The sequence below is a fragment of the Oryctolagus cuniculus genome, chromosome 11, assembly GCF_964237555.1.
Source record: "Oryctolagus cuniculus chromosome 11, mOryCun1.1, whole genome shotgun sequence".
NCBI classification, from domain to species: Eukaryota; Metazoa; Chordata; class Mammalia; order Lagomorpha; family Leporidae; genus Oryctolagus; species Oryctolagus cuniculus.
The window spans coordinates 82,372,790-82,387,395 of NC_091442.1; the positions used below are offsets into that span (position 1 = coordinate 82,372,790).

Below are 14,606 nucleotides of genomic sequence, written 5' to 3' on the forward strand. Positions count from 1 at the left end.
TTATATGAGAAATGAATGGTCCAGAATCAATACATATAGCTTTTTATGTTTATTCATGGGTATGCAATATTGTAGCTTTTTTTCCCCAGTGATCAATTAGCTAGAAAGAGCTGCTGACTTCTGAGCTCACCACGTAAATTTCAAAGATTCAGACTCCTTAGACACAAACCCTCCTACCCCTCAGCCTTGGACTGATATGTATAGAAACAAAAGACACAAAACTGCAACTTGGATGAAATATATATTTATTTGTTTCAATCATGTTTTAAAATTGGACAAAAATACATTATTGTTACCAAAAACCTTCAGGCAATAGCTGAGATAAATCTTAACACAGAACAAAGATTTCATTCCAGTCTCTTGGACTTGAGAATCCACTCGAGTTCCAGAGATAATACTAAACTAATGGCATTATGTCAAGCTGCCAATGCGCACACTGAGGCTTTTCCTGATACAATCTTTTGCAGTGTAAACAAGAAAGACTAGCTTCCCCCCTTTTTTAAAGTTCACATTCTATTACTCTATTACACAATGTACAAAACAAAAGACCAAGAGCTTTGCTTAAAAATAAAAACACACAATGCAATAGTTTGAAAGCTTGACCTGCATCAAAATTACCTTGAAGGGCCTAATAAATGATTACTGGCTCCCACCCTCAAAGTTTTGCATTCAGATGCTAGGTGCAGCCAAAGAATTTTGTGTTTCTAAAAAGTTCCCAAATGAAGCCAATGCTACTAGTGTGGGTAGCACTTTTGAGAACCACTGGCAAAACATTTAATACAACAGTGATTATGTCACCGAAGTAGGTCATAGCACAAAAACCAGTAAGTTTTGTAACCAGACTAACTTTATACATTGGACAAATTACCCTGTTAATAGGTATGTTGCTCATATTTTAATGACACAGATAAAACAATGCTTAAAGTACCTAACACACTGCCTAGCACATATGGCTATTGAATTACTAACTACTGAATGTTTACACTACATTAAATTAGGATTAAAGTTATGTTCCAATTGTTGCCTAACTGAACTGTTATGCTTAGCTAAAGCTGAGGTGTATTGATCTTAAAATGTGTTACAAAATACTGTTAGGCCTCCAATGATCATCAATTAGCATTTCCAAAGTGTCCATTTATTCACCCCACTAAAATTTATACCAATATTTTGATTTAATTAACAAATACAATGAATATGAACATGGCTGGCATTTTGTTTGCAGGTTGTAATGTTGTCCTGATGCATCCACATATGAAATTTTCAGTCTGCTTGGGAAGGCTAATAATTTTCTACTTTTTCCTTAGTACTTGGACTATCAAATTTATGTATTCTTACAAAAAGTGATTTTTCAGATTCTACAAATGTGGATTTTGTATACTTTTGATATCTTTGTTTATATACTGTCCACTGTAAAAACAAAAAATAAACTAAATCCCATTCTATTCATTGCTCTTAATAATTTGCTTCTTGTAATGCTAAAACATCCACTGATGACATCATCTACTTCTGGTTAACCACAGTAAAATGTGCACATTTTAAAGGAATGCAAGTATTTCTTTGGATAGAGGTCTTTAACAGATTGTGCACTTTATATCCCATAGTAGTGCATCTTAACAGGGACAGCAACTGAATATGGATTAAGACACAGTGATTAATGCAACCCACTTGTAATGTGAAAAATAAAACAGCAGCAAAACTCTTGTTTTCAGATGCATAAAGTAAAAGTTCACCTATTTTTCTTAATTGCTTTTTTTTCATGTTACTCAACTATCTGACAAAGTAGGGCTTCTCCTTTCTTTAAAAGCATTTTGCTTCAGTGATAAATGTCTGTGAAAATTGAGTGTGAAATTGTGCATTTGGCCCAGGTTTAAGAATAAAGTTTTACTTTCCAGGGTTTTTTTTTTTTTTTAACATTATCTGGTTAGATTAAAATAAAATAAATGAAAGGATTGTAAAGGACATTATAACCAGCCCTATTCCTTTAACATGAAGGTCAGCATTATAGAATTCTTTCCAAGGGCTGGCCAGAAATAAAATGTAAGTTCTTGTGGAGATGAAGAAGAGAAACTGCAGGAATGAGATTACGAAAGTATGTGGTAGTTTGCAGCTGCTGATAGAATGTGTGCATGCATGCACAAACAGAGTGAATCTAGAAGAAAAAAAAGAGATTTGATGAAGTCCAAGATAAAGGGTTCCAGTTTCAATTAAGATTATGAGACCTTGCAGAAGTTTTTAATAGGCTTGCTAGTGGAGTATGTTCCTAGTTCAGGACTTGAGACATATAAACAGACTGACCTGAGGATGCCTGTTCACTTGTTAGACATGTATGACATAACTGAGAAGATTAATTTAGGGGCGTCGAAGTAAAGAAGACTGATTAGCTTCTGCAGGTGTACAAAGAATGACACAAAGACCAAAGGTTATGTAAACCATTTACTAAAAAACAAAGACTGGATTTATACATTCCCAGAAACTTACTTATCTTTATCAAACTATGAAGGACCTGAAATTCTTTGAACATTGTAAGATTCAGTTTATAATCATACCAATTTTGAATTAAGAAATTATTCAAGTAGCTTTACAACAAAGACAATAGAAATTTTCAGTTTGAACATATGTACACTTCCTCACTTATTCAAGGAGCCTCCCAATTAATATATTCAGATCTTAACATTATATTTGTATTATTCTAAAATAATACACCAAATAAAGATCTTTAAAGTACTGCATACTGTTTCAGTAGGAGGCACGCCGCTAATTAGATTAATATATTAGCATTATCCTTTAGTCATAAAAGTAAAACTCCTGGTAAGGATTTACTGGTATTATAGCAAGGAAAAATACAATTAACCAGTGTTGAAAAATAAATGAAAACTTACTTTTTTACTGAGTCTTTATTGTATTTTACATAAAAAGCATATTAAAAGTGAATCTATGTTGACTTTTCCACAACGAACACCCATGTAGTGGGAAGGATTAAAGCTGTCTAAACAATACTAACATGTTCAATAAATTATCCAGGTGTTTTCCTACAAATACTTTGATTACCTGAATTAGCTGATTTTTCAACAAAACAGTAAGCTGTAGCCTTCATACAGTCTTTGCTAACAGCAACAGCCACCTGCTACTTAAATTTGGAGAAAAATAGCGTAAGAATAAAATCCCTGAATAGTTTAACCCAATGCTTCAAGAAACAAGATCACCAAAAAAGAAACATACCAATTATGCATCTAGAGGGGAAAACAAAACACAGGCACTTAGTCAATGTCCATCAAATGACCATCACTAACATTCTATTATTACGAGAGTAACTACCAACACATGAGCTGTAGATTAGAGTAGCTTTAAATAACGTTAATGGCAAATCAGTAATCAGTATGTACACAGAAACACTAACCTGAAATCATATTCGAGTACCATTAACTGTTTGGTGTATGTGATATACACTGAATTCTTTCACTTTGTTAACTGCTACAAATTCCTTATAAAAGTTCTTTTCCTAATACATAATTATCTAAAGAAGATATTTCCCAATATGTGTCAGTTCTTTCACTTCATCATTAAGTATATATTGAAGCAAATTAAACATTACCTATTAACTACATATGAAAGGTAATGGCTGGATTAGTAACATAAAAATGTACTTCTGAGTGAACTACCTAGTTTAGACAGACAAATGCTAGCTAAGTTTGTACTCTGTGCTACCGATATACACTATATTGATTGTACACCAAGAGCTGAGGAGGTGGTCTCTATCCATTTATTTAAAACTTGTGCAATATCTATACTAGTATACCCAGTAGACTCAGAAATACTTGCTCAAACAGGTATAAAACTTTAAGCAAACTTCAAATCTATATTTCTCTGACATATAAGTATTTTGGGGGGTGCTGACATAAATTTAATGTGCTTTGATATTCTAGCTAAGTACAATAAAAATAACGTGGGCTTGGTTTTTCTTCTGTAATGGTTCAAGTCCTTTTTTAAAATTTATATAAGGGGAACTGATTTCATGTATTTCATATATACAGTTTTAAGAACATACCGATACTTCCCACCCTACCCTCCCTCAATCCACTTCATTATTTATTAGTATTATGTTTCCAATTTAATGGAACAACAAAAAGGTCACATTGTTCTCAGTATGAATTACAGTCCTCATCAATGGGATGTTCTTTATGTATGACAGTGTAGTTCTTTCTTTGTTTTTCTAACATAAAAGAAGTCAAGCTCTGTTACAAATTAGAACTCGTTCAGATACAATATGAGAATGTTTAATACTAACTTAAAGTTCTGACTTCTAAATGGTAGTTCCTCCTCACTTAACATTTTTCCTTCCATGAAGACCTGTTGTGTTTGGCTTCATACTGGGTTATTAAATAAGACTTAAGTGTTATTAAATAAGAGCCAATACTGTCTGAACTTATTAGTCAAACTCAAAATTATAAAACTACTCCAAAACAGAAAAATGGCCCTCACTGTACTCAAAAATACTGTCCAGGACATCAGATCAATGGTCAAATCCAATGCCTTTGCTGTCATCTTATGGTATTGAAAACATGGATATTTCTAATACACTGATTTGTACTGTTTTCAAAAGTTATTAGTAGACTTAAAATCTTACATTTTAATTTCAAATTTCAAAACTCCAGATTAATCCAGAAAGCATAAACCACATGTACCTGAGGTAGGTTTCTCACTTCAACAATGTGTTACTTCTATTACAATTTAAAATTTTTTAAATTAAGAAAAAGATCACCTGACTTTACATGACAACTTCCCCAAAACTTAGTTTTTTATATTTTAAACTAATCAAACAAATGTAAAAATGCTAATCTACTACTATTCAGTAAATCCCTTACATTATTTAGAATTACATGTCCAAAAGCATTTCCCTTCCTCCATTAAGGTACTGTAGTGCAATAAAGTTACCCACAATTCTAGAAAGATGAAATAAAAATGGCTACAGTAATTTTCAAGTTAATTCCTATCAGAAATAAGGAAGGTAAGTCGTGTTCATTTTAAAAATAATACAGTTACTGTTTTCAAAACAATCTCATACACATACTAGAATTTTGGATGTGCTTTATTATACAACAAATTCCCAAGAGATACGGGAAATAATATTTGTAAATAGGAGTAGTAATTTTGTGAACACTTGTACTTCACCGATAATAGCCAAGTTTTCTACGGTAGCAAACATGCACTTAAATTATCTTTAAAAAAATCAATGCTTTTTATGTTTTACAAATAAACTGTAGCAGATTCTACTTATTTTTAATGGTCAAGGGGAAAAAAATCTGTGAAATAAGTACACATTTTAAGGAGGTGAGATGGTTTGCCCAAGCTGCAGGCCTATATTTGCACCTGGTATCATCAAGCTAAAAAACCAAAACTTATGGCTGGAAACATTCCCAAAAAACTGAAGAAAAGGAAAAATGATAAACCAGTCTTTAAAAGCACTAATAATTAGTATAATTTAAAAAAAAATAAATGTTCTCTTAAGTATGAATTAAATGGAAAACTCAACGTATTTCTTTTATTGAGAAACTAATATACTAACATATTTTAAGGTTGGAGACTGACAGCATCTTCATACTTAGAGTGTAAGTGAGAGGGCAGGTGTTTGGCCTAGCAGTTCAGATGGCAGTGGGTAGGATGCCCATGTACTGCTCTGGAGTCCCTCGGTTGCATACCTGCTCTGGCTCCCATTCCAGCTTCCTGCTGATGCAAACACTGGGAAGGCAGCAGTGATGACTCAAGTAACTGGAGCCCTGCTACCCACATGGTAGATCTGGATTTTGAGTTCCCGCTACCCCTTGCTCCTTGCAGAATTGGGGGAGTGAAACAGCAGATGGGGAAAGAATGCTCTCTTTTTCAGATGAACATTTGAAAAAGTGTGAGGAACTAGGCAACAAAAAGACGTACCTAAGGGTAACTAAAAGGAGATGAGTACCTTGCAACCAAGGTGGTGACCACTCTGACATATGGGCAGAAGTCACTGTTCCCATGCTGCGTAAAAGTCTCCAAGAAGGAAGCACTCTTTGCAGTAATTCTGCAACAATACCAAAGTTGGTACTCTGAACTTTTTGTGAGCAGAGTATACAAGGGTACTTGAAAAAGTTCATGTAAAAATGGAATTAAAAGGCAAGTTTAGGGGCCGGCATTGTGGTGTGAGAGGTTAAGCCACCACCTGCAAGGCTGGCATCCCATAGAGGCACTGGTTGGAATCCCGGCTGTTCCACTTCTGATCCAGCTCCCTGCTGGCCTGGGGCCATCCGCTGCTGCTTTCCCAAGTGTTTTGGTCTCTGCACCCACGTGGGAGATCTGGATGAGGTTCCTGGCTCCTGGCTTTGGCCTGGCCCAGCAAAGGCCACTGAAGCCACTCGGAGAGTAACCAGTGAATAGAAGAGCTCTCTCTCTCCCTCTAACTCTGCCTTTCAAATAAGTAAAATAAATCTTTTTTCTTTTTATTTGACAGATGGAGTTAGACAGTGAGAGAGAGACAGAGATAAAGGTCTTCCTTCTGTTGCTTCACCCCCAAAATGGCCACCATGGCCGGAGCTATGCTGATCTGAAGCCAGGAGCCATGTGCTTCCTTCTGGTCTCCCATGCAGGTACAGGGGCCCAAGCACTTGGGCCATCCTCCACTGCCTTCCTGGGCCAAAGCAGAGAGCTGGACTGGAAGAGGAGCAACTGGGTCTAGAACTCGACACCCATATGGGATGCTGGCACCGCAGGCGGAGGATTAACCAAGTGAGCCATGGTGCCAGCCCTAAAATAAATCTTTTTAAAAAAAGGTAAATTTATTTTGGTGCGAAGAATTTTGAATCCATATATACTATTTTTATAATATGCATTTTCCATAAAATTTAGGGAAATTCGTGCACATTATTTTCATAATACACATTTTCATGAACTTTTTGAAGATCCCTAGTATAATATAGACATATGATATTAAATAAACTAAAATGAAGAAAGTGCTAGTAGCTAAAACTATTTTGATTTCAGGATCTGCACTGGAAAATATAGGAGTAAAGACACAACAGCAGCTGTTTCTAAAACTACGTTGTGATCAGAAACATCAGATGCTGAGTTTGAAAAATTATGGCATACAGGGTCTCAATCTAAACCTATCCAGGAGCTGTAGCTAGGGAGTTCTTTTTAAGTTTTTCATGTGATTCTGATATTCAGCCAAGCCTGGAACTTCTGAAGTGGGGAGGAGGCAAACCAATTTAAGAGGTAAAGGTAGACTTAGAATTCAACATGTGATACTTCTAATTTCCTTCACGTTTGTTCTCAATTGTCTCACCTTCCCTGTTTTCCTAACAGCGATTAAACAGAAGGGCTTGGCAAGTGAAGGGAAAACTTAGTAGGGTACCAAAGATGGATTTTACTATATTCAAGCCACTTTGATACATCAATTGACTAAAAAGTTACCGGTATTGCTGTTTAAGATTCAACTGAGATGACCGGTGCTGCAGCTCACTTGGCTAATCCTCCACCTGCGGTGCCGGCACACCGGGTTCTAGTCCTGGTTAGGGTGCCGGTTCTGTCCTGGTTGCTCCTCTTCCAGTCCAGCTCTCTGCTGTGGCCCAGAAAGGCTGTGGAGGATGGCCCAAGTGCTTGGGCTCTGCAACCGCATGGGAGACCAGAAGGAAGCACCTGGCTCCTGGCATCAGATTGGCGCAGCGCGCCGGCCATAGCGGCCATTTGGGGGGTGAACCAATGGAAAAGGAAGACCTTTTTCTCTGTCTCTCTCTAACTGCCTATCAAAAAAAAAAAAGATTCAACTGAGAGGCTCCTATCTTTCAGTGTTAATGTATTTTAAGGTAGAGGAGGAGGTTCTTAATGTGAAAATATAATTATGAAACAACTCTAAACACTATTAATATTTAATAAGAGCAAGTCTGTATATTTCTTTAAAAATAATTGCTTCAGTTTTGTATGTGGGAAGGGGAATATCCTCATGAGAAAACCTGCATCAAAGTGTTGTACTCCAACTTAGAAATTAGGCAAAGTATTTTAGTATTATGTCTGCTTATATGTGGTTTTGTTAACATATGTATAAACATTTAAAGTATGGATAAAGATTTTTTTGAGTTTAATGAATATAATAATATGGATGTTTTTACACATTGGAGTTGTATACATTTTCAAGGCCTGAAGAATAAACAACTTTTTAAATATGCCATGTTCACTAATAAACCTTGGAATAATTAAAAAAAAAAGTAGTACCTACATAAGACACTTTACACTAGAATCACAATTGTAATATTTCAGAAGCTAAAATGATTTAAAATTTTTTTCAATATTCAAACACAAAACAGTAAATTTTTACTTACTATATATAGCAAAATTCAAGTATTTTCTTAAATTTACATTTAGCCAACTAGAACATGCTATAAACTGACTTTTATTTTATAACAGCTTTCCTTTTATAAGACTACATTATACAAAATAGTCTAACCCTCTTACTATAGATCACTTAAAGTGGAAAGAACAAACAGTAGACTAAATACCTTGTTAACTAAGTCATCAACAAGTAAAAGGCTGCACACATTAGTAATAAGGCATGTGAAGGTAACTCCCCAAAAGTATTTGAATTCATGTAAACAAAGACTATGCATATATCTTTTAGGGAGAAAAATGTACTATCATAGATAAAACAAACTCAAATGGTTGTGACTTTAAGCCATGTTATTATTTGAATACCACGTAAAACCAAAGGAGGCATTATCTATCATTTTAATAACTGAAAGACGCTACTTATGAAATAAAAGTTGAAACTATTCTGAAACTAATAAAGAAAAGAAATATTTTGAAAATAAACATCCATCCATTTTTTAGAAATAAATATACATACTTAGTTATTTTAAGGTATTGCAGCATAGGAGTATAGTCCTAGCATTGATCATTAACATTCAATCAGTAGTTTTAAAATATTTTTTCCACATTGAGCCTTGGATCTTCTACCTTGTCAACTGCCCAACAACTTTCAAAAGAGTTTTATTTTCCTGCTTTAGTTGTTGATTTTCATCTTCTACGTCATCCAGTTCCTTAAGTGGGGAAAAAGGAAAATAATACTTGAAAAATAGGCGTTAGGATATACTAAAGGAGATGTAAAAAAAAAACCACTAAAAATACGTATTTATAGATAATTCATACTATCAATGTTGAAATGTGAGCAAGTTCTAAAAGCAACTTTAAACCCATAGTGAGCATCCATTATCAGAACTTCATGATTATCATACTTAGCAGGTCAGTTCTTGCCAGATGGTTCAGTTTTTCAAGGGACGTCAGAAGTCACGATTTTTAAACTGTGATGACCTCTCTCTCTCTTATCAAAATGTTTATTTATTTACCTATTTAAAAGTCAGAATCATGGCAGGAGGGAAGATAGAGATATCTCTCATCTCCTGGTTCACTCCTCAAATGGTTGTGACGGCTTCTTCTGGGTCTCCCAAGTGGGTGCAGGGGCCCAAGGACTTGGGCCACCTTCTGTTGCTTTCCCAGGCAAATTGTCAGAGAGCTGGAATGGAAGTGGAGTAGCTGGGACTTGAAATGGAATCGGTCCCTATATGGGATGCTGGCACTGCAGACGGTGGCTTAGCCCACTGCACCACAGTGCCGGCCCCTGAGCTTCTGATTTTTAAAAATCATAAATAACTTAAGCCATTAAACTAAGTATTTACTTCTCATCTTTAAAAGTGTATGAGCCAGGGGCTGGTACTGTGGCTCAGCAGTTAAAAGTGGCAGCCTGCAGAGCTGGCATTCCATAAGGACATGGGTTCCAGTCCTGGCTGCTCCACTTCTGACCCAGCTCCCTGATAATGGGAAAAGCAGCAGATGATGGCCCAAGTCCTTGGCCCCCTGCACCTACATGGTAGACCCAGAAGCAGCTCTGGGCTCCTGGCTTTGACCTTGTCTAGGCCCAGCAATTGTGGCCAACTGGGGAGTGAACCAGAGGATGGAAGATCTTTCTCTCTCTGTAACACTGGCTTTTAAATAAATAAATAAATTTTTCCTCACCTCCAAAATATAACCACTTAGATAATACTAAGTTAATACTAAAATAGAAACTTATTTCAAAGCAGACTATTGAACAACTGTTAGAAAACCAGATATTTACAGATTTCTCTTTGCAGTTTATAATATTTTGACACAATCAATTTGAAAGACATATTCTGATAAATTTAGTATACTAACTTTGGACAACTGGTAAATGATTTTAAAACTAAAACATAGGCCGGTGCTGCGGCTCACTAGGCTAATCCTCCGCCTGCGGCACTGGCACCCCGGTTCTAGTCCCGGTCGGGGTGCCAAATTCTGTCCGGGTTGCCCCTCTTCCAGGCCAGCTCTCTGCTGTGGCCCGGGAGTGCAGTGGAGGATGGCCCAAGTGCTTGGGCCCTGCACCCGCATGGGAGACCAAGGGGAGGCACCTGGATCCTGGCTTTGGATTGGCAGCGTGCCGCCAGAGCGGCCATTGTGGGGGGGTGAACCAACGGAAAAAAGGAAGACCTTTCTGTCTGTCTCTCTCACTATCCACTCTGCCTGTCAAAAGAACAAAACAAAAAACAAAAAACAACTAAAACATCAAGTTTGCATTTATTCACAAACTGATGCTGGGGAACAAATCTGTTGAAACTAAAAATATGAGATTATTAAAATTATCACAACTGAGATCTATCTAGGATTTTGGATTAAATGACAGAGCACCAGAAGATGGCCCAAGTACTTGGATCCCTGCTGTTCACCTGAGAGACCCTGAAGGAATTCCAGGTCCTGGCTTAGTCCTGGCCCACCCCCAACTGTTCAGGCCATTTAGGCAATGAAACAGTGGATGGTAAAGTTTCAATCTCTCTCTTCCCTTGTCAATAAATCTTAAAAAATATATATTTGCATAATTTCTTAAACAAAATTTTAGCACCAACAGAGGAAACCTGTGTTAGAAATCAGGATGAAAGTAGTCTAACAAAAGAGTAGGACTATCAAATACCTCAGTGCAAATATTGCATCAACACTTATTATACAAATAAGGTATTTCAAAAATTTCATGGCAAACTGGAATCAAAAGATAAGCTTATTTGGGAGCAAAAGTAAATTTCTGAAATTTATGCAGAGCCTTTTCATAATATATATTTTTGCACAAAATATACTTATCTTTTTAAAAACTCTTATTTTTATACTGGTTTAGTTTATTGGAGATGCAAGGAAACAGAGATGAGAGAGACAAAACTCCTATCTGCTGGTTCACCCCCAAACATCTGGGGCTGGTTGAAAAGTCAGAACTAAGGAACTCAGGGACCGGCATTGTGGCAAAGCAGGTAAAGCCATCACCTGCAGTGCTGCCTTCCCAAATGGGCACTGGTTTGAGTCCCAGCAATTCCACTTCCAACCTAACTCTGTGCTATGGCTTGGGAAGGCAGTAGAAGATGGCCCAAGGGTTTGGGCCCTGCATCCACACGGGAGACCCGGAGGAAGCTCCTGGTTCCTAGCTTCGGATTGGTGTAGCTCCGGCCACTGTGGCCAGTGGATGGAAGATCTCTCTCACTCTTTTTCTCTCTCAGCCTCTGCCTCTCTGAAACTCTGCCTTTCAAATAAATAAATAAATCTTAAAAAAAAAAAAAGAACTCTGGAACTCAAATTCTGGTCTCAGAATGTGGGTGGCAGGGACCCAGGTACTTAAGCCATGATCTGCTGCCTCCAAAGAAGGTGGAATCAGGAGATGGAGCCGACTCAAACCTGGGTACTCTGATATGAGATGTAAGCATTCAAAATGCCTGCCCCAAGTATTTTTTATTCCGCTTTCCACAAACTTTTTAAAGTTTTATTTGTTTATTTGAAAAGCAGTGTAACAGAGAGGGAGAGCTTCCTTAAGCTGGTTCACTCCAAATACCCACAACAGCTGGGACTTGGCTGCCAGATTGAAGCCAGGAGCTAGGAACTTCATGAGGGTCTACCACAAGGGTGGCAGGGGCCCAAGTACTTGCGCCCTCACCTGCTACCTCCCCAGGTGCAACAGCGTGAAGTTGGATCAGAAGCACAAGTGGGACTCCATCTCAAGAGTGAGCATCCCCAAGCATCAGCTTAATCAGTTACACCACAACACGGCCCAATTGTTCACAAACTTCTTGAAGCACCTTTATATGACTGTGAGCAAGTTAAACTCTGAGTCTCTGTGTCATCATGTATAACCTGTGGTTGATGCCTTACTTAGAACTTTATTTATTATCAGTAAATCAATTCTGGGGCTAAAGATAGAACTACAAAGAATAATAATATAAAGTGTGAGGTAAGGCTAAAACTTGGGATGCATACAGGTAGAAAAATGGCAAAGATACTTGAAATTTTTTATGGTAACAAAGGGCCAGTTTTAGTTCCTTATTCAGGCAACAGTGTGGACTGCAGTGCCCTTATACAAATGGTGGTTACCAACCTCCCTGTCACTTCCAGACCAGCAAAACAGAATAAATCCATTCACCATTTCAACCCCAAAGAATAAAACTGAGTGAGCAAAACTGATAACTGCCCAGAGGATATTAGCTTTATAGAACAAAATGAGGGGTTCTCATAATCTTATTATCAAAAGAACAGAATAATAAAATTAAATAATTTGTTCATATTTATGTATTTTTAGCCAATTGCCAAAAATTGCAAACCCTGAAGTTGAAATATGTGAAATACTTACTCTATTTAACATATCAATTTCTTCCTTGAGTTTTCCAATCATTTCTTCTTTATCTTGCATCAGTCTCACAAGCCTTAGGTTTTCTTGCCTTTCTCTTAGTATTTCCTGGTAGATATGATTACAAAGCATTAATTGAGAAGGAATTGGTTGTTTATAATCTTAAACGGCATACACCTGCCAAATTTGGTAAAGTATCTTAGATATATGAAAATTTCCAAAGAATTTCTTAAGACACTTTCAAGGGAAGAAAGATTGGGTCATGAGGGGCATATTGGAACAGTAAGTTATGGTCCTGATTAAACCCATGTTTATATGTACAAGTCTTCAGCAAGCAGTTACAGACTCACAGTGACTAACCTTCTTTAGCTGATCACCACCATTACTTATAAACTGCCTTTTAAAAATGAATAATTCCTTGTTAGAGGAAACTCAAAAACTGTAAATAAAAATATAAAGTGTAAGAAAAAGAGATGCCCCACTAGAAAACTAAACACAAAAACAAAGGCCCTCAGTTTTATTTCTGGTTTTGCCAATTAACTGATGATTGATACAATGAAGGAACTGAAAGAGATCGCTGATTTTAAAACTTTTTTTATAAAAACAATGAAACACCTTATTCAAATAAATCTTATTTAGAATCCAGGACCTTGGACTCAGCCAGACATGTTGGGTATAAAAGGGAGGCAGAACTTAAAAGGCCTTGGCCAGACCTTGGCTTCTGTCCTACAAAGTCTCAGAGAAAGCACCCAGCAATCTCCACCAATCAGCTGCTACAAGCTACCAGCAACTCAACCCAAACTCTTTCCAGACCTGAAGCCTTCCCAAGGAACTTCCTTGAAAACCATTAGGCTATGTGTTCTCTAAAATTTTAAATTTAAAACAATGAATTAATGGTTCCAAGAAGAAACTAGTACTAAGGCTTAGATGTGACCTAAAAAATAACAATGTTATAAAATAGAAAACTCTTAAAATTAAAGGTCTAAGGTTCACAAATATATGCCAATATTCATTTGAACTATTCTTAAAAATAATTCTAAGCAGATTTATTCTTACACAAAAATGTCTCAAACAACAGTGCAACTCAGAACCAGTGGCAGGTCTACAAATGACAATCTGTTCAAGCAACACAGTTAAGTACATAATACATAATTTTATAGATGTTAAATAATTTATAATTCATACCTTTTCAAGTTCTTCAATTTTCTTTTCCAATGCACTACTAGATAGCAGATTACCTGAAGCATTTCCATCCCTGTTATATCTACTGAACCCACTCCTATCTGTTCGTGGATATCGACTTGATCCATCTTCTTCAGAGGCAGCAGCTGTACTATGGAGAGAAAAACACAAATTTCACAAAAATCTCTGGTACCGAGTAAGAGAAATGCCAAGAATAGCCAACTTATTGGAATTAATAACTTCAGAAATTAATCATTGTTCCAACACAATTTTAAAAAAAGGTAATAGAGGGGCTGGCGCTGTGGCTCAGTGGGTAAAGTCGCCACCTGCAATGCCAGCATCCTATATGGTTTGAGTCCTGGCTGCTCCACTTCTGATCCAACTCTCTACTATGCCCTGGGAAAACAGCAGAAGATGGCCCAAGTTTTTGGGCCCCTGAACCTGTATGGGAGACCTGGAAGAAACTCCTGGCTTCAGATCAGCTCAGTTCCAGCCACTGCAGCCATTTGGGGACTGAACCAGTGGATGGAAGACCTCTCTCTCTCTCAAGGGAGGATTTAAAAAAAAAGTAAAAGAAATGTTAATTCTTTCAACCAGCACCTACAAAGTAGCTGCTAAGTACCAGACCAATGTTTTGGGTATCCAAGATGTTAACAGCAAACACGGAAATGGACTCAGCTCTTCACAGAGCTCTCAATTTAACAGGGAACACGAACAATCATAACCAAGTGAGACA

General features: G+C 37.0%; 1 protein-coding gene across 2 annotated transcripts in view; it reads right to left on the reverse strand.

Moving 5' to 3' along the window:
• Nucleotides 1–228: 228 nt before the first annotated feature.
• The window catches only part of PAWR (pro-apoptotic WT1 regulator), a 114,908-nt gene continuing 100,530 nt past the window's right edge, over nt 229–14,606 (reverse strand). Inside the window, exons 5-7 of one of the 2 annotated variants that reach the window (XM_008256842.4) lie at nt 13,874–14,021; nt 12,692–12,796; nt 229–9,059 (exon numbers count right to left, since the gene is read on the reverse strand). In XM_008256842.4, the coding sequence (XP_008255064.1) occupies nt 8,973–9,059; nt 12,692–12,796; nt 13,874–14,021 (340 nt within the window). In that variant the 3' untranslated portion in view covers nt 229–8,972. Of the gene's footprint in view, nt 9,060–12,691; nt 13,128–13,873; nt 14,022–14,606 lie in introns of both variants that reach the window. The other variant, XR_011380183.1, reaches the window with a different exon arrangement.